Source organism: Lampetra planeri, chromosome 41, assembly GCF_965212315.1.
Source record: "Lampetra planeri chromosome 41, kcLamPlan1.2.h2, whole genome shotgun sequence".
NCBI lineage: Eukaryota > Metazoa > Chordata > Hyperoartia > Petromyzontiformes > Petromyzontidae > Lampetra > Lampetra planeri.
In genome coordinates, this window is record NC_136147.1 from 7,574,931 (window position 1) to 7,596,096 (window position 21,166).

Consider the following 21,166-nt stretch of genomic DNA (forward strand, 5'->3'; position numbering starts at 1 on the left):
ACACTCCCCACCTGACGTGCTTACACAGTGGGTGCGGCCGAGGGTGTGGAGGCAGCAAGCACGGGGTGCCACGATGGGGAAATGTTAACTACCTCGCTCGGTATACAGGAGGTCGTGGGTTCGATCCCGAACCCGACGCCTGCTGCTGTATATTTGGAGTTTGAATGTTCTCTATCCCCGTGGTCGTGCAGATGTTTCTCTGTCTCCTCCGGGTTTTTCCCCTCCACATTTAGAATCGACGTGCGCTGAGACGTCGTACTCAGATTGTAAATGTTGTGGCTTGGCTCTCCAACACACCGGTGTGCTGTACTAGTGACGAATTGGCAAGTTCTGTTTACGTGACAACCCTTACTAGTTGGCTGTGTCAGGTGGTGGTGGGATTTAACGACACATTTATATATTTACGCGATCCAACCACCAAAAAAAACCTCTATTATGGAAGTATTTGGCTGCTATACATTTCCACGTGCAAGATCACTTCACTGAGTGATCATTTGTGGCCAGGTCGCTTCTGAAAAATAGCTGTATAGCTCAGTGGGCCTTATCTTGTAAATAGTTTAGTTTAGGATTGGGCGCAGGAAAGCAAGCTTCACGTTTGTGCGATGGCGGTGAGAGCCACGTGTGCACAACTCGTTGGCACCGTCTTTTGACAAATAGGAATCGCTCGCAGACAGACAGAGAGAGATAATGGGAATTGTTCTACCGTATCAAGAAACACGGGGAACAGATGTATTAAACAAGTAAACAAAGTCAAATGCCGTTGTAATAGTCAGGCCTGTAATTATGTGGGCTATCCAAATCCTCGGTGTGATAATGTTATTTATTTTATTTAAGTTTATTCACCCAGGAATGCCTCACCGAGTCACAGGACTGTTTTTCAGGCTTGTTCTGCCAAAGACTTTGAAGTCGGGGGCCGATGCTGCGATGTGAAAATCCCAGTTGAGTGATGAAGCATTGGGATGTTTTGCCAATACCTATTCAATGTAAGATGATGTTCTGTTTAACACCAATATTATTCACTAGAAGTGTTTTTTTGGGTTAGAGCTCGTAAATATAAATGTGTCGTTAAACTCGTCGCCACCCGACACAGCCAATTAGTAAGGTTTGTCACGTAAATAAAACGTGCCAATTAGTTACAATTTCAGCACACCGGCCTGTTGGAGAGTAAACTGACAACATTTACAATTCGATTACGACGTTTCACCGGGAATTACAACCAGCCTCATCAAGCGACAGCCAGATTTCTGGATGTGGCATGTTTTGTTTACGTGACAAACCTTACCAATTGGCTATGTCGGGTGGTGCCGGGTTGAACGACACTTTTATATTTTCGTGATGGAATTAAAAAAACCCTGTTATAGATGATCTTTCTTATTTTTATTTCACATTCCAGTGCGTTGTAGCGCCTCTAACTGGCTGCAGGGGTTACGTGAACTAATCAAGTACAACGTATACGAATTGAAGAAGTCGATTCTTAACATGCGGGATTTAATGTATTGTGGAAATTAGAATCGATGATCAAGAAATGCATCTAGACTTAAAGCTTTCGTGACTGCAGGAATTCATATTCTCTGGGTCTCTCGGTAAAGTCACGTAGATAGGTTCAAAAAAAATAACCTATCTACATGACTTTACCGATAGACCCAAAGAATAAGAAATGCATTGTTACACCACAATAAGCAATAATAATAATACAGTGGTACCTCGGTATACGACCACTTTGCAATACGTCGAATTTGGTATACGTCATTTTTTGACAAGAAAAAATGTCTTGGGATACGACGTCTTGCTTGGGATACGACGCGCTTGCTAGAACTTGTATGGGATGGGATGAGTCACCGCGTACCCTCGTAGACCCCGTTCACGACTCCTCCATTTCCTCACCACCATCCTCGTAGGCTATAAACTCCTCTCAGCAAGGTAAAGTGACGTTAAATTTTATTTTTTATTTCCATTTATTTTTATTTATTTATGCATTTACTTTAATTTATGTATGCATTTTAGTAATAAGTAGTGTATAAATTATTTTATACAACCCCATTAATGTATAATATGGCATATAAAATATAATTTCTTATACTCTGGAACGGATTGTGTCCTTTCCCTTTATTTCCTATGGGAAAAATTCGTTTGGTACACGTCATTTTCGGTATAAGTCCTACCTTCTGGAACGAATTAACGACGTATACCGAGATACCACTGTATCAGATTGTTTACACACTATATGGCTAGGCTGGGTGACACTGTGGTCAGAATCCACTCATCACACAATCTTAATTTTGCAAGTTCAAATACTGGCCAGGAGTTGACTCAACCCCGTCATCTTTCCAACTCGAACAAAAAACGTACAATTTTGTAGGATGTCAAGGATGGTCATCATAAGGACATACTTGGGCCCTGCCACAGGAAAGTGGTATTCCACCATTGGCTCAAAATTATTAAGAGAGATGAACACTGCCCTAATGTCCGATTGTACATGCTTTCTTTGTTTAAATCCTGATAAAGGTGTAATTCCCTTTCAAAAGGAAGGGAGGGGTTTTCGCGGTAGTGCTGTACAGATCTGCAATGTATTTTTGGGTTGTGTGTGCACGTGTTGTTCCGAGTGACGTCTTGACTTTTCGCTCCTCGTGCTGGGACATTTTTCAGGAACCGAACATTCACAGAAGCTCATGGTACGTGCAGCGAAACTTCTGACAAACACGCCAAACAATGCCCCAAAAACTGCATCGGAGGGGGGGGGGAATGTTCTTCCATTAAAGTGTGGAGAAGGTGATTCAACGTTCCGTCCACCAGCCCTACACAACACGGAGAGCAGTGTGTAAAATAGGGCAGCGCGTTCGGTCGGTATTGGGGAAGGGGGGGGTTCAGGTCGTCGTCTTCTGTGTACACTTGGGTGCCGGAATGCACATCATCGCGCCACGCAGTAGCGCACACACGCGAGCGCGTGTGTGTGCGTGTGTGCAACTTGCACCCGGCAACCCAGGCTTAAAATACTCTCCACCACTCACATTCAAGTACCCAACGTGAATGTGCGATGTTTGCACTCGATCAATTTTGGTCAAGTATTTTTTTTTCTCTTCCGAAGCCAAGAATCAACTTTTGGCAGTGTGCCGCATCACTACATTCGGCGCTTTCCCACAGCCATGCTTGTGCTTGATGCTGGCTTTCCGAGCATAGGGCAAACATACATCGAACACTAAGGATCGCAAAAAGGTGGCCAGTCTGCTTTCTGAGTCTCGGGCGTTCACAATGAAGCCTAAAGATTGTGTAGTAGGTGGGCTTAAGTTTGGCTCTCGGAGCCTCGGGCATTAGCGCCGAAGCCTGCGAATCCCTAAAGTGTCAGTCTGGCTCCCTGTGCGCCCTTGTGCATTATCAGTCAACACCAAGAATTATAAAGATGTCGTCTGGCTCTCTGAGCCTTGGAGTATTAACGGTGAACCCTGAGAATCATGTGGATGGCTTAGTCTGACTTGCCGAGCCCCCGTGGATGAACGCTGCATTAACTCTGAATTTATCTGGCTCTCTGGGTAATATTGCGTCACGTGTATGTGTGTGTGCGGTGACCTGCTCCGTGCTACGAGCCTGATGACTCGAGTTCGATTCCCGCTCATGGCCAACACCAGTGACGAGTATTTAAACCGGTCTTGGGCCTCCCCTAGGTCGACTCAGCCTCAAATGAGTACCTGGTGCGGTGTGTAAACATTGCCACTGGGGAGACAAAGGTGGTGGGGCGTGATGTTGACCACCCACACTCTCGTGTCCCGTTCTGGTCTTTATAAGTGCTGGCTAACAGCACTTGCCCCAACAGTCTGTTAAGGCTATACGAGGGATCTTTCTCTTTGTTTTGACCTTCTCATATCCTCGTTTACGTGCACAATCTAAATATGAAACAATTATACAAACAAAAGAGTTAAAATATTATCAACTGGAAGTCGTGACGGCATGCAATAAGTGACGTCACAATAGCTTACGTGCCTGCTGACTTTCTCGCTTACAGGCACATCACTTATTCATAGACATGCGCAGACAAGAAAAGCGCGCAGCTTTAGAGACTGTTGGGGCATTCTAGATTTGAAGTTGTCGTGACTGCCAGGATTCATACTCTTTGGTTCTTTCGGCAAAGTCACGTAGATGAAAAAAATAATGAAATGAAAATAACTAAATTTAGTTAATGATAATTATAATACTCTTTGGTTCTTTCGGTAAAGTCACGTAGGGAAAAAAAAAAAAAAAAAAAAAAAATGCTATTTCTATTTTTTATTTTTATTAAAAAAAAAATAAGAAAATTTCTATTTTTATTTTTAATTTTTATTTTCAATCACGTGACTTTACCGAAAGAACCAAAGAGTACTGTTGGGGCAGTTTGTGAGCACCTATGAAGGAGAGAATGGCATGCGTGGCAGTGGTGTTTCTACGCATCGTGAGTACAGAATAAATGAATCAAGGAGTATGATCGAGTGTTTCATTTTGCAAAATATAACATCGATGTCAACATCAGCAGCCACGATCAATCCACTGCTGGATGAAGGCCTCCCATAAGCCTTTGCCATCTCTCACGATCCTGCAATGTAATAAACTAACTTTTTTTTTTAATTACCAGGTAATATGCACACCTTTAATAACGTACCGGTTTCCAAAGACTTTGAGTATTATTATTACTTTATCAGATATTTATCAATTTACTATTGAATGTACTTTAAGGTCTGCTGCATTCTTGAGAGTGATTTTCTTACGTCTTGGGACCAAAATGTTTTCTGTAAGAACGTGCCTCCAATGAATTAATGGAAGTCAATGGGAAAGCAGAGCTCCATAAATGGAATTTTGCTTCATTGACAACTTTTCAGGAACGTATCGGTTCCGTATATCAAGAAATGGCAGTATTACTTTCTTCCTAAGATATGCTCAGTTTTAAAAAGAGTAACATCAAATTAAGCCAGTTAAGAGGCATATAAAATGTACTTCTCATTTATACTGCTGGAGACATCATTCAAAATTGCAGACACAATCCAGAACCTCAACTACCTAATGTGGGTTCACCACAACCATTAAAGATATCGCGGTTTAAGAAACACGTGACACATTGACATCTGCAGGGACAGACACACTGAATGGACAGACACGCAGTGATAAAAGCCCTCCAGCAATTCTTGTAAAGGGATTGGAAAAAATATATTATAAAAACATTGTATAAAGCGTGTGTGTAATTCCTTACATATGTGCAGCTTCATAATGCCTCCAAAATCCATTATGAGTTTCAGCTTTAACGAAGAAGTTGTATTAAGTTAAGCTGTATATAACAACGCATATAGCTCATATCGATTCAAAATTATGCACAATAAATGCATTGAATCCCACGTGTAAGAATCAATGTTTTTCCACTCGTGTACGTTATATGTAATGGATGGGTGATGGTGGAGGGTGGTTGTGTAGTTGAAGCATCTGTCTAATAGCCTCTCAAATGTAATGTACAGACACCTGTATATACATTTGGTCCCAGAGGATCCCATCCTATATCATTTTGGAAGCAGTCATGAAAGCAATCGGCTCCTCAAAACAATGGAAAGGAGCTGATCCTGCTAGCGTATTTCCCATGCTTGTCCACAGTTGTATTTACTCCAATTAGTGACCTATCAGTATATTCTGTACATCCCATCGACTACTTCATAAAAGCCTCGGAATGTCACGTTGGTCATTGGGGTTATCTAACCATACTTCACCAGATTGGTCAATGTGTGGGTTGGTGACATCATGGGTTGCTCAGAACCAGTTCAGATGTCTCCTCGCCGCGTGTTTCCCGTAACTGGGATTCGAATCCTGATGGACCGTTCTATAACGCCGTGCGCCAACCTTTGCATCATTTTAATGAACTATAAATAATTTATTCTCAGACCCATCATTCGATGCATGCATCGTGAGTGCAATAATCGATCTCAATCAATGAATCGATGCTTCGTTTCATGCCTTCCACCTCGGTAATAACACTGTTGGACATTACCGGACGTGAGCCGTTGGGCATGAGGTGGAGATTAAAGACCCCGGAATATTGTGCGCAAGAGGGGACCATCATGTAACCATCTGCCAGCCAATGTGACGGACCGATATAATAATAGTAAATTATTGTCCAAAGACGTAGGGCAAACATTGCAATACAATGCACAGTGCGGTTCGGCAATGGAACGGTTAATTGAAAAGGTGTGCACAGCGTGCGTGCGAGTAGCGTTTAAGCACGAAAGGAAAACACCGTCAAGATGGAAAAGGAACTCACGCAGTGGGTGGCTGTGATGGTAACTGAACTGGAAATGAAGGTCAGGCCATCGTTCATGCTCACTTGGAGGAAAACCTGCCTGGAGGGAAAAAAACAACAGACAGAAGACAATTAGGCACTTGGAGAACAGCGACAGATTATTATTTTTGTGTCACTCAATCCAATAAAAAATGACATTTCAGTGTTTACCATTAACAAACCCACCTGTGCAGTATTCTACCGAGGGGGGAGAAAAAAAAATCCATTTTAGGTTATTCAATTGTGGCAGGAGTTAATTTGTTTCTCTTGAATGGGAATACCTAGAATCAGGGAGGGGTTTTTTCCGCCTAAAAAGTCTTGCATGTTGGTACAGACACAAAGGCCCTATCTCTAAGAAAGCTGATAAGGCTTGTACTCCAATCCTCTGTAATAACACAGACCAAAAGTTCTACCATGGCTGCTTTGCTGAATGCTTCCCACAATTCTCACTAAACCCTGCGTTTTATATTGTTACATTTTATTCCACGCTCTCTTTACAGTTATGTCACAACATCACACTCAAGGGATTACGTTTAATAGGATAATTTTACACTGTCAGAAGTTGAGTAAAAGCACACCCCAATTGGGAGCAGGTCCATGGTATGAGTGCCCTTCGTATTTGCCCGAACCAGTGTAACATAGCCATGTGTTGCTTCTATCAGAACTACGCTTTTACAAAAATATTTAAAAAACCCATTCATCAAAACTGCTTTAAAATAATGAAAATATAAAGACGACGTTTCAGGTAATGCCCCTTCTGAAATCGCACAAACGTCACCGATGAAACAAACAAAGTATATATATTTTAAGGCCACAGTGTTGTTGACGAGTGTCACATTATTTGTTCATTTTGCTTACCAACGGAGCAGCAGCAGAAGCGTCAAATAGTTTGCGCCCGTGTAAGATGCCTTATATTGAGCTCCTAACTGCATTGCGGAAATTCTGCTCGCAAAGAATGGCCATCTTTTACGGTCATTGACAAAATGTTCAGGAGCAAGTCGTGAGTTACGGTTTGAATACAGGGATACGCGGTACGGCAATCTAAATAAACTTAACGTTTATAAAAGGCAGGGCAAGGATGAAATCGGGAATTTTTTATGTCACGGAGACAGATTGTCCCTTTTTTTCTCCCTCTCGGTGACAGAGTCGGTTTTTATGTTCACTTTAAAATTCACTGTTACTTACCATGCAAGACAGCGAATATATAGGGAAACAATTGAACATTATGATTTGACTAAAGGTATGCCTTCACATAGTTGATAAAACATCAATTGCACACATTGTTCATTATCATAAGACATCTGGCAGCATACAAAAGTAGGCTAAAACCCCTCCAGAGCTTTCTCTCGTAGAGGCACCTTTGCTAACAATTGCAGGGTTGCACATGCATATCATCTGATAAGAGCAGCAGCTCTCCGAGATTCACATTCAGGAAACGAAACTTCTCGGTGGTTTTAGTTCAGGCAACAAGCAAGCCACCTGCAAACCCGCGAGCCTCTCACAACGACACTGGCTCGCAGGCGCAACGTTCCACCGGATTATTGTCACGGGACCATTCATGGAAAGTTTGCCTCGCGTGTTACTTAGCAAACACAGCGGAGCCGTTAGCTCACGACGCCGGGCAGAGTTGCACAAAGGACCACTCACTCTCCTGTGTCTTGCAAGGTCGGCGCGGGACACAAGAGGTAGCTGTCTTGTAGCTCCAGGGGCTTTTCCGCTGGAAAGAGAGGACGAGAAGAGGAGGACACATAGACGTCCACTCGAAACTACCTCGGGCATGCTGTTTTTCTTGGTACAAGCCACCGTGCTCGAATAAACATATGGTGGTGCCGAGCGGCAATGCGCTGCGAGCCTGGCAAGGTGCGTTCATTCCCCCCCCCCCTGCTCCCCCCCCCCCCCCCCCGTAACCTCCTTCTTCAGAAACCCGTGCAGATGACCAGCGTGGTGAAGTATGGTTAAAAAAGCCCACTAAGACCGAAACACATGGGGGGAGGCCAAATTTAATACCGCGACCAAAGTTATGATTCATAATAGATCATTTTGTTGGGTCGGATAGCGCCATTAAAATGTGTGTCATACACCATGCCTGATGATGCTGGTTGAAATTACCGGAAAAAACGTCAAACGACCAAATTGTTAAATGTGTGTGGATCATTCAACATTGCCAGTGTGCTGAAGCGGCAATAACCAAGAGATAAATGTATTAAATGGCCGTCTCGGATGGAGGAGGGTTGAACAACAAAAATTTGAATTATGCGAACCGATCCGACCCAAAAGTCCATGATTAATCATTGGGGAAGCCATTGATGAACAATGAATGGAAATTATTTCTTTGACTGTCTATGAAAATTAAATATTGCAGGGTTAGGGTACAAGGTGGTCAGGACATGGCAGTCGAGAGAAGGATTCTTGAATCGGTCTGTGTAGAGCTTTGAAAATTGCTGTACGAGTGTTGAACTTCTTTCCCACCGTACGTAGCCAACCATGCTAATCGGAGCAGTATGGGTTTTCTCCGAGTACTCTCCGGCTTCCTCCACCACTCTAAATACTCGCGGATGATATTGGCCAACCATCGTGATTGGAGGAACCTCGTGACAATGATGACGCACACGGAGAACACCAAGTGCTTTATAATTAAACCGGGGACGGGAGTGCTGTTAACCAGGCACCCTGCAACAGGCCGCTGCGTCACAGCAGTGTGGCCAGCACCACACCCGGCCCCCTTTCTCTACCCCGGTGATCGCATTCAAACAGTTCCTATGATCACTGTTACAATGCCTTTATGGATTTATTTTGGTGATTTAGAAAAGTTTTTTGGTTTGGCCATGTTTGTTTGTTGTAGTACAGAGTTAGACTGATGGCTTTAATCTAAGTTGTCTTGTGGTTGTTGTTGTTGTTTGACTTGCATCCCACTGGGATTTTTGCACACAGCGTTGGTGTACGGTGCTTTTTCTGGAAGATGTTGCTGTTTTTTTCTGGATTTTTCTGCTTGCGCATAGCCACTTTAAGATGTTTTCTTGTTCATGTTTTTGTTTTTTTGTTTGTTGCGGTTGCACCCGATTCAAGAGCCGAATGGCTCACAGGGCTATACCAAATAAATGAAACTGAAAACATTATTGCATAAAAGCGTTTCAACCTAGGCGAGGGCCCACAAGATAATCCATCATAGATTTTTTTTGGGTTAGATCGTGTAAATATAAACGTGTCGTAAACGTGACAAACCTTACTAATTGGCTGTGTCGGGTGGTGGCGGGTTTAACGACGCATTTATATTTACACGATCTAACCCAAAAAAAACCCCTCTATTTTGGATAATATTGGTCGCGAAAACCGATGTGTTAAATTGGCCCCAGATAAGTTGGGATACCACTTGCCACTGACATTGTCAAGGCTGGGAATCGATTTCGGATCGCTGGAATCAGAGCACAGTGCGCTGACCACTATACTTCCACAACAAGGCTGAGAGTACCCACTCTTTACCCCGCCACACATGATCTGCGATATCAACTGACTGTGGCATACCCATTCATGCTGATGGGTGGACAGAGGTGGGTGGGGTGTTTAAGAAACTTACACCATTGTTTCAATTGCGGTACCAGGAGATAGAATCCGGTGACCTCTGAATTGCAAGACAGTTACGGCACGTCAGCATCCCTTGTCCTATGCGATGCGACCAAAATCCAAAACAGTTGTACACAGTTTGCAAAAAAAGGTTCGGCCATTTCATTTGTATGAATTTAGAAATGTGCGTTCTCGAGTAATTGGCTGCTATAAATTCCGACGTGATAAGTAACTTTGTCGGGCCAGGTCACATCTGAAAAAGAGCAATGTAGATCACTGGGCCTTACCTGGTAAAAAAAAAAGTTTAGTTTTATTTTAAGAGAATGAATGCAAAGTTCAGTCAGCCTTTTAACATTGATGTGTAAGTGTACAAATGTTTTTTTTCCTTGCTTGGCAAATTACCGAACAATAAGTTCCATAAAGCAATGCGTTTGATGAAATATGAATTGCATTTATACTGTAAAAAAAAAGTGTCAAATTTTGTGACATCGTTTTCAAAGCAAAGACTCAGGGTTCAAAGAAGAACGTACTGAAATGCGCACACAAACTAAAAATACTACTTTTTGTTAAACATTGTCATGGGATACACCACAGGATGTCCTGTCAAATGCAGGCGACGCCAGCATTTCGAACACAATGCATCTCTCCGATGTGTTTTGTCGTGTTACATCGCTGTGTCATTCGGCACGATGCCCTTCATTTAACCCTCCGCGTGCCGGAAATGCAGTCTCCGAAGAAGCCTCCTCACGCAGCCAAACGTTGGGGATGTCAATGCCGAACGACGCGCGGTACCACCCCACGAAAGACAACCGTCCGAGAGCGACACCGCACAACCGCGATAGCCCGCGCAGTAGCGTTAAGTTCGGCTTGGGCGATTTTAGCTTCCAAGCAAATTCCGCCGTGCGCTCGTGTGCCAAAACGCTCTGGCGAGGGCACGAGCGTCAGAAGTCGGCTATGCCGAATAAGTCAAGAGCCGGCGCTTGGAGCTTGCGGGTGGCGGCAGGGGGGCGACGGTGGGCAAGCCCAATCGTATCCCGAGCCGGGAGAAAACAAACACGTGGTTGCTCCTTGCCAACTCGACACTGCTGCAGCTTTCCCAAGTCACCACCTCGGACACTTTTCCCAGCCACTGTTCCCCTCCCCCCCCCCCCGTTTTAAGCTTACGTATTGGGCCGCCGCTTTTTTTTTCTTGTCAACTGTTTTTCACACGTTGCAGAATGAGGCAACGGCTGTGCCAGGCCGCATAGACAAGCCTCCGTTTGTGCGTCTCTTGGCAGCGACTCGGTGTTCGGTTCATCTGGGTTCTGGTCGCGGAGCCGGGCTTCCCTCAACCCCCTCGGAATTTATCCGCAACACGTCGGGCGGGCGCGTTAGAAGCCTTGCGGCGTCTGCGAGCGGAGCGGCCGTCGCCCCCGGGGCTAATTTGTGCGAGCGACTCCCTTTGTGGGCGAGAACAATTCCCCGCCGCGCAGCAATCGCGGGCCCTTAAATCCTCGCGACACGCATTCGCATCATCGCCTTAGTTTTGCCTGCCCGAAGCCAAGGCATTTCCACTTAATTCGGCGAAGACCGAATGCCCTTTTCATTACATCGTTGTTAGTTTGGGCGGTTAATAGGGTTCCTTGATTTACCTCACTCCAAAAGCTTCCGAAAGGATTCAGAAGAGCAAAAGCCTCGGGACAAACGAACACATTACAAAACGTCAAAACAGCGCCGGGACATTTTAAAAGTTGCTATGTGTGGGCGGGCGTGTGTTTGCGTGCGTGTCTCTTAAAGTACATTATTAAACACTACTTCTTTTCATTCCCCCCCGCCCCCTCCCCGTGGTTATATAACGTGCAGCGTGGAAAAATCGACCAAACACCCTCTATCGGGGCTCCCGCGACATCCACCTAGATACACAGCCTTAGGTGAAGCTCACTGCCGAGACAAAACTGACCACCGGCTGACAGGCATCACATGAAAGCTCTTTCCGCTGCCTCCACATGCTTACTAATTCTCTCTCCTACTCTGTCCATCTCCTCCCTAAACTAGGACCCAACTATCTCCAGGACACAACAACAATTAGAGCCCCCTGCCGCTCCAGCTGTACAGCACTAAAAAGAAAAGAACACCCCTGCTGCTGTTTCCTTCCCTCCCCTGGGGTGGGCCAGCCAGGCGCAAACATCGGAGCGACGCTTCACCTTTGCCCTCTCGACGAGCGAAGCGATTCTCTTGTCCACTCGGCTACGCTTCACGTAAACGCGCGGCGCGGTGTCTCTCGGGTGAGGTGCTTGCGGAATATCTGTCGCGCGCGACGGTTTGCGTCCCGAGCACACATAGCGCACCAGATGCATTGGGGAAACGTCGAGGGCCACCCCACTCTGCGCCCGGCACGCGGCACGAACCACGACCCGAAAGCACATCGGAAACACATCATTTAGTAACGCATTACGCGATCATAAAAATAACTGTAACAATTTAAACTTGGAACGCACCGGGCAGTATTTCGCTCACCTCTCCCCGCGGAGGGAACGACTCACTAGGCGCGCGAGGAGGAACCGCAGACAAGCAGGAAGGCGCGAACAATTGCCCAAGCTTCGTAGTCCTCGTATTAGACAAATTAAGGTGTTATCGGCCAATTATACACAATGTGTGGATAAATAGCTGAAGCCACAACAATGAAAGTTATGAACTCGTAGTTTTATCACTTCCGAGACTACGGTGCGTGGGCATTTCACTTGAGGACAGAGTGCAGTGAAGTTTATTTGTTGAACCGGGTGAGAACTCACTGACCCCTCAGGTTAACCGGGTCAAGCTCACCTCTCCCATGTATTTCGGGTTGTAACCACCTGTTGTTCAGCACGATGTCCGATATTTTATTCCAATTTGTTCTGTTTGAAGCTTGGCACAACCATGAAGTTCAGCTCATTAGGAATCTGCTTCAACTTGGAAGCAAAACGTCGGACACCGTGCCAAACACCACGCCGCGCATCCCAAAAACACTCGGGAGAACGGCACGGCACAAACCCCCGAAAACCTACGCAGCAGCGAGAGTCGAACTCCGTGCTACCTCGGGTTCAGCCAATGACAGAGCTGCAAGAGTGGGCAGAGAGTTGAACGGAGGCACAAAATGCATTCGTGTTTTCCGACGACAACCGTCTCTGGGAGAGAGCTGTGGTTACCGTTGATCCCGCCGCGCGTATCCAAGCGCAAAGAGAGGACGCGGTTTTATGGTTACGTGAGCGTGGCTGCGGTGATCTGGTCAACGATCAGGTGGTGCGTCCACTTACTGATGGTGACCGAGTCGTTAATCTTGAAGCTGCACAGGACCTGCTCCGTGTTCCTCGAGTGGGAAAATCCATTGCCCCTGACGACCACTTGGAACGACTCTGGGAAGGGCAGCAGAGACGGGCGTACACTTGAGAATGCATCATCACACATGAACTGCAACACTTCGCTGATCTCGCCAAGGAGCACAAACCACCACTCGAACTCCGGTCACCCTCCCTCGCAGCAGCGGGCTCTTGGCTAGCCATCGAACAGAGACGGTGAATACATCGCGCGCTGTCAGATGCGCTTCTGCGGCCGTCTGGGACGCTCTTCCTTCCAATATTAGGAAGCCACTGGAGCGATGCAATTTTAAATCTCAATTGAAAACTCACTTCTTGAGAGCTGCTTTTTACATAAAGTTTTTTGCCCTTCGCACGGACCTCTGTTTAGCTCAGTTGGCTATGTATGGTGGGAATGAAGTTCAACATACACCTGTATTGGGAACAGGGCGAGGCTGAGCTCACAGTGACAGAGCAATCACGTATTGCCCTTTAGTCAATAATAAACAATGCCCAGAAAGGCCTTGCCGAGCCTCAAGACACATTTTAACGAGGGTCTTGCATCATTAGGATGCTTGGCCAACTGGAGTGAACGGAGAAAACTCCCACAAATACTCAAAACACCGCACAGATAGATTCAAGAATCCTTTTGCTGTACCGTCATCTCCTGGCCACCTCGCAGCTCAAGCCTATCACACCTGGCAGTCACAGGGCAGCCGAGTACAATAAATGATGAAGGCCTCCCCATGATGTTTAGGTATTGGGAGGCTTTTTGACCACACCTCACCGCGCTAGCCAGCGCAGCTCGGCGAAGTTGGGGGAAGGTAGGGGGCACAGGGGACCCGTCCGGAGAGATATCAATCGCCACTGGCGTTAGCGATGGCCAGCAATGGAACTCGGCTTGCTGGGCTCCACAGCAGCGCTGTTTTGTAAAGCGAACGTAGCCTCGCGTCGAGAGGTGCGCGGCACGTAAACAAATACAAACTCACAAAAATTAAACGTCCAGGTTTTTTGGGTTCTTTTTTTTAAAGCACCCACTGGAATGCACGGAGACTATAAATATGTCGCTTCAAGACAGTTTCTATGGATTGCACGTGGCAAGGCTGAGTGCAGGGTGTGTTTTACAGGTGTTTAGGGTTATGAAATCGTAGCTGGGTGAGATACTTCTGAAGAGAACGTTTTTATTTTTAGAAATGTTATTAGTATTTTAAACTTTCAGGGAAAAAAAACCCTAAATCTGCACTCCGTTATTTTTTTAATAACATTTTGCTGGTTGTGCAACCCCATAATCCAGCTCTTTAGAATGAGGGGTTTGTGAATCACGCAGGGATTATCATGCGCTGTGAGACACAAAGCCCTCATCCAGCAGTGGATTAACAATAAACTGTACATGCACATACGTGAGACTCCCAGCTCACAGGTCTACGATGTGGACACTGGTTAGCAGTACAGCAAGTAGGTTTCCGACCTGTCAGATGTTTGAGTGCGCTTCCCTCATATGGTAACTCTTACATTCTCCATGAAGGAAAACCAGACTCCTCAAAATGGAATCGGCCAAACATCTGAAAAACAAGGTTTGACCTGAAATTTTTTTTTTTACTTGGCAAGGCATTCGTCTAAAACATATAGAGAACTTATGATCACATTGCATTGCCAGTTTATTGAGTGCACATAGACGCGCAGGTCAAAGATATCACGCAAACTGTTAAGAAACGTAAGTGGGGCTCTGGGAAGGGATAATGATGGCTCACGTTCAAGAATAATAATTAGGGAATAGAACGCGCCCGAGAGTACGGCCATCGAAAGGGTGGAGCAATGAGATCCGCTCGTGTGTAGGCGCTCGATGGGTTGTTACATCGCGGGGTTGTGAGAAAAACGACGGCGCGGGGAGGCCTTCATCCAGCAGAAGACTTAAACAACTAAAAATAAACAATTTTTATTTTTACCAGGTAAGACTCACCGAGCTATATATAGCTCTTTTTCAGAAGAGACCTGGCTATTTCAAAAGATAGTGGCTTAGCAAGTGGAAATGTATAGCAACCAAATACTCTTAAACGCATTATTCTAAATGTGAAGAGAAAAGCCGGAGGACTGAGAAAAAAGAATGCGACTTCGGTGAGAGAGACATGCAAACTCCAAATATACAGCAGGCGTCAGGGTCGGGATCGAACCCCCGACCTCATGCATACCAGGCGAGGTAGTTAACATCTCACCACCATGGCACCTCAATGGCTGATCATGGCCGACGTGCAAAAATTCACAAGACTCGCATGTAACAGAAGTTGGATCTTTCAAAGCTGAGTGTGCATGTGTGGGTAAACTAATGCAGCTGACCACTTGATACAATGCAGGGAGGTAGAGGCATGTGCTGTAAGTAATCTATGCTCTCTCATAGCATGAATCAGAGCACAAAACAGCTGTGCACTGGCTCCATCTTCAATCAATTCCAAACTACGCAGCAGGGCTATAAGCTGTCTGCGGTCAGCTTAAGTCTCCCTGTTATTGCACGTTCGTGTGTTCCTCAACACTCCCCACTTAAGGAGCTCACATTTTTCACAGTTGTTTTTGGCAAATGAGTCACTGAAGCAATGGCACAACACAAAACGCACGTAACTGTATTTGTACGGACGCGCCACTTATAAGCGTCGATGGCCAATGGCCGAGACTGATGACAGAATGGCAGCCAAAGGAGGGAACGAGGCCCGAGTGGAAGACCACCGTGGAGATGAAGCGATGAGATCACCCCAGGGGTCGGTGGTGGGGAGGGGCGAGTTCTGCCCCTAAGACAAAGATCCCACACCTACCCGACACAGACCGTTGGGGAAAAGTGGTGTCAGCGAGCATCTACGTGAAGGCCGGAACGGCATGCGAGAGAGTTGGTGGCGTGGCCGGCGCGGTGGGGAGGGGGGGGGGGGCTCCTTGCCTGGCCGCCTTTGTCTGCCCAATGCTGATGTTTTACACATCGCACCGGTTGCTCACTCAGGACGATTTGACTGGAACGCAGGAAGGCCCAGGGACTGGTTCAGATAGCACTCGCCACTTGCCATGGCCAGGAATGAAACTCAGGCCGCAGGGCTCATAGCGCAGCGGTGCGGGAACACCTCTGTGCCACTGCTCGACCTACAAAGGCAAAGTTCACCCACATAGCCTTAACAGACTTTTGGGGCAAATGCTGTTCACGGGCACCAACGAAGGCCGGCACGGCACACGAGGGGGAGGCCCAGGATCGGTTTAGATCGTCTCTGGTGATGGCCACGAGGGGTAATCGAACTCGGCCCACCGGGCTCATAGCGTATCGCACTACTCCGCTCCTGCTCCCCATAATCTAACTACGTTTTGTTTGTTTGTTGTTGTGTATGTTATTGTTGTCCTTTCCCACACCTCCGATTCGCACGGTTGGCTACGTACGGTGTGAAAAAAGTTAAACATACATACATACGACAGCAGAAGCATACGCAATGATAGACGCACTGGAGTACAGTAGACAACACATCACACATCGCGAAGACGTTCTCATGTTTAGCTCTGTAGGAGTCGGGGAGGGGGTGATGACGACTTCAAAACTGTCCAACGAAGACGTCACCGTTCCTTCTATTTATTCCAGCGCTCAGCACCAAGCTCTCCACTGTGCACACTGACACACGTGTTGATCCAGGTGGCCCAAACCAAGCCCATTAGCACGCACGAGAGCACGCCCTCTCTCCCTCTCTCCTCCTCCGTCCAAACGCAACAGCAACCCGGCGCTAGCGCGAGAGGGCCACGGGGACAGCGTTAGCCACGGGCCGCAAGGGTTAAAAAAAAAAGTAAACTTTTAAAAACTTTTTTAAACACGCTTTAATGAAATGTACTAGTAATGGCAGAACTCCACGACTGCAGGAAGTGGCCACAAAGCTTGCCATAACGTAAGGGACCATGGTGATTTACAGCCAACGTCAGTTGAGTGTGGACAATTAGACCCAAGCCGAAACATAACATAAAGAAAATAATTTTTCACATGTTTTTTATGATAGAATATAGTGTTGTCATCAGTACGACATAAGTATACCAAGTTTGCAGTCGATGCCACATTGGGAAGTGGGTTAAAATAGAGTTACAAGATTTGAGGATACGACAACAACAACAACAGACAGAGTGAGTTAATAAAAAGCGTGTAATAAAATAAAATAAAAAATTAACCCGTAAAAACAAAGTTTTTCACTATAAATCCTTTATATGCGTGGCGGCTAGAGTCCTCTCGTCCTCTGGCTTGAGATGGCTGCCACCTATGGGTCAGATGATTGTCTGCCACCATTAAGCAATTGGTAATTAAATATTTATTTATGTTTCCCTAAACAGTGTAAAATTTTAGAAAAAAAAAATCACGAAAATTAATTGTCACGCACAACGAGTCTGTGTGCAAAATGTCAGCTCGATTGGATCACGGGAAGTGGGTTAAAAAACGACCGAAAGATTTGCATGGTCGTAAGCGCGCAAGCAAGCAAGCAAGCACGCAAGCAAGCAAGTGAACTTAATATAAAGGATTAATAAATAAAAAGTTGCGCGACAGCGTGGCGCACCTCTGCGTTCAGGAACCGATTTCTCTGCGCCATGCGGGGGGGGGGGATTACCACAGATGAGGCACACGCTGCCGAACGAGCCCAGGCGTGTGATCCATCAGTGCCCCCCTATTTAACCAGACGATAACCCCCCCCCCCCACCTAAAGGGTTAATATAATCTGTGTAAGGATTTTCAGTAAAAAAGCTCATTCAGCAGAGGTTATTTTTTTATGGTAATCATTCTCAGCAGCAGTTGTTCTGCAAAAGGTGTGGTTCCTGCCACAGTAATGTGGAATTTCCTCCCACTTGGCTCAGAACCACCAATAGAAAAGAGCACCGTCCTTGGCAGATGTCGGTGTTACAAACACTAACCGACAATCGGCAGTTTAGAGAGCAGCAGCAGCAACAGGACCATGAGGTAAACATACGGCAGTGTCATTCTTGTTGGGAATTCAGGACAGTAGAGGACGGCTATCACTGCTTACTGATGTCTTGTGCCGTGCTAAATCGCACCTCCGATTAGCACGGTTGGCTACGTACGGTGGTAAAATATTTCAACATAAAGACAAAAATTCCCCGTATAGCCTTAACAGACTGTTGGGGCAAGTGCCGTTAGCGAATTCCTATGAAGTCCGGCATGGTACATGAGGGGGTGGGTGATCAGCACCACGCCCGACCGCCTTTGCCGAACCAGTGGCGATGATTTTACACAACGCAACAGGTACTCAATTGAGGCTGAGTCTACCTAAGGGAGGCCCAAGACTGGTTCAGATAATCATCAGTGGTTGTGTGGCCGTGAGTGGGAATCGAACCCGGGTTGCCGGGTTCATAGGGTAACAATCTAAAGTTCTAAACTACCACTCCCCACATACACGTGGACAAGTGGTCCCCCGATCGCTGTGGGGACAGTTTGGCACGGCCTATTGGGGGGGGGGGGTGAGATAATTCAAATTTCGTGTGCGATCTAGGAAACCAATCTGGGGTCGCCGCGCGAGAAGACTGAACAAAGTGGGGTCAACCCGAAGGACCGCTGGCGAATGCCAACCGTGGAGTTCTGCAGAAGGTGCCTCATCAAAGCCCCGTTGGGGGTTGGGGGACCCCCCCCCACACCACTGCTCGACACGGCTTTGCTCTGCCAGGGAAACTGGCTCCTCCGCCCATCAACAGCTCCGGGCTCTTCGCCACACGCGGGACACGTTCGAGATGGGGGCCCACGGAGCGACGACTGTGGCCACGCGAACCGCACGGTGGGCCGCACGGTGGGCCGCATCGCGCTGCTGCTGACGAGTCAACGCGGTCCATCGGGGCCGTCCATAAATGACGTCACGCGATTTTGGACGATTTTTGACCCCTCCCCCCCCCTACGTCACACGGCGTCACACAATGTCAGACCCGCCCTCAAATATGACGTCACAAAGCTCTGCTCCCCCCCCCCCCCCAAAACCATATTTCCATTTTGAAAATAAAACGTGCTTCAAATCACTTTAAACTATTGTCATTGGAGTGCGTATTCAATGTGACGCTGCACTTTGATGTTGTAGGAGTGTTGTTATAACAATAAGTGTTGTTATAACAATTCGATATTTATTTAAAGTTGCGCATTTTTATGTGACGTCACATTTCTCAAACCCCCCCCCCCTCGTCACAAATGTCTGACCCCCCCTAGGTGCGTGACGTCATTTATGGACGGCCCCATCGCGTGACTAACACTGTCCAGTCGGCTCTCCGGCGTTCGTCACACTATTCCCAAAGCTGTCACCCACATGGCTCACAAACGTTAAAGCTGGACATGTGATGCACTGTGCGCACACTTGCCATACGCTACGAGGAGGGATAACAACGAATTTCTAAAAACACTTTCTGTGAATGATGAAAACCTCAAGAGAAACGAAAAAAAAAGTCGATCTAATGGCCGTCATAATTAACAATCTAGTTTTACAATTGGTTTACAAAACTTAAAATGCTTAAATGGGCGATTAACTTACGACCATTATCCAACGATGATCTACAGCCATGCAGAGGGACAGCTATCTCCATATATATAAAAGGCAAAGTTGTGATTGTGTGCCTGTCCAAAATGTTTAGCGTACTTCCCGACATGCAACAAACTTGAAATTTGCCATGTGGGTACTTTCCAGACTGTACACCATGCAACAATTATGAAAATACACTTTTGTATTTTTTTTGGGGGGGGGAGCTCAATAATGTATATATTTTTTTCACGCCAAGTGAGCTGTGACGTCAAATCTGTCACGTGACCCGCGCACGTGGAAGCGTAACGCATTGTAGTGTAGTGGTGAGCGCGATGCGCTACGAACCCGGCGACCCGAGTTCGATTCCTGCTCACGGCCACCACCGGTGACGATTATTTGAACCGGTCCTGGGCCTCCCCTAGGTCGACTCAGCCTCAAACGAGTAACTGGCGTGGTGTGTGAACATCGCCACTGGGGAGACAAAGGCGGCCGGGCGTGGTGAATCCAAGTCCCGGGCAAAGCCGGGTAGTAAAGCTAGTTTTAATATATAACACAAACAGCAATCCGAGCATCGGCAAATTCTCTACAGACTCAACCGGGCGGCTAGCATTCGGAATAAAAACTGTTGCACACTTGCAAAAGTGGCCGAATGTTGAGCCTGCGAGCCACCAGGCCACCTAGGGTGTGTACGTACCATGTACATAAACACAGCACGTCTGTGGCATGTGTTTCGTGTGTAGGCAAGCGGACACAAGGTATTTACACAAGAACAACACGATCTCAAACACTTGCTCCCTAGGGGGGAGAGGGAATGTGCGTCGCTCATTTTCGCTTGCGTCATCGGGCAATTTGAGAATTCCGGATTGCAAGCGATCCCACCACCCAGGGCCGGATTAATGTTCTTGATGGCCCCCCTTTAGGCACTTGTGTTTCGTAGGCCTTCAGTGATAACCGCATGCAGTTGGTACTGCCTGCCGCTGCCCCATGTTACCAAGCCTTGCACGCTTGTCTATTGAGAATGAGGTTGTGCAAAAAAAACACCATTTGAAGGATGTTGTTGCCAATTTTGCAGTGAACAAAATCTCGTAAAGTTCATCTCCGGTGTTAATTTCTCTCACCTTGTGAAAAAAAAAGATTGACATTTACATGACTCTGCCTCTTTGTATATCGAGTAAGGTCTCAGAGTACGCGGATCCGCTCATACGCGACTGACCGATTCGTACTTACACTTGTGACTCGTACTTTCGCTACAAGCATGGGGCGAGAAGCGAGAATTCAAATCACACCGCCCGCCATCACGCCAACATGGATTTGACGGCGTGCAAGCGTATCGCCCACGTAAGAAATTAGTCCACCCAGCTCGCATCTTTACTATTGATCAAATACAGATTAGTGGATAAATTACTGTACAGTACCATACTTTATACATTTTATATACTCGTAACGGCGAACCCCAACTTACGCGAATTCGCGGCTACAAGGAACCTAACCCCCTGTACACT

General features: G+C 46.5%; 1 protein-coding gene across 1 annotated transcript in view; it reads right to left on the reverse strand.

Annotated features, from left to right (window-relative positions):
• The window catches only part of LOC144732152 (anthrax toxin receptor 1-like), a 91,771-nt gene that overhangs the window by 35,784 nt on the left and 34,821 nt on the right, over positions 1-21,166 (reverse strand). The window contains exons 10-12 of the mRNA XM_078613480.1: positions 13,117-13,215; positions 7,931-8,000; positions 6,266-6,344 (exon numbers count right to left, since the gene is read on the reverse strand). Coding sequence (XP_078469606.1) covers positions 6,266-6,344; positions 7,931-8,000; positions 13,117-13,215 — 248 coding nt within the window. The remainder of the gene's footprint in view (positions 1-6,265; positions 6,345-7,930; positions 8,001-13,116; positions 13,216-21,166) is intronic.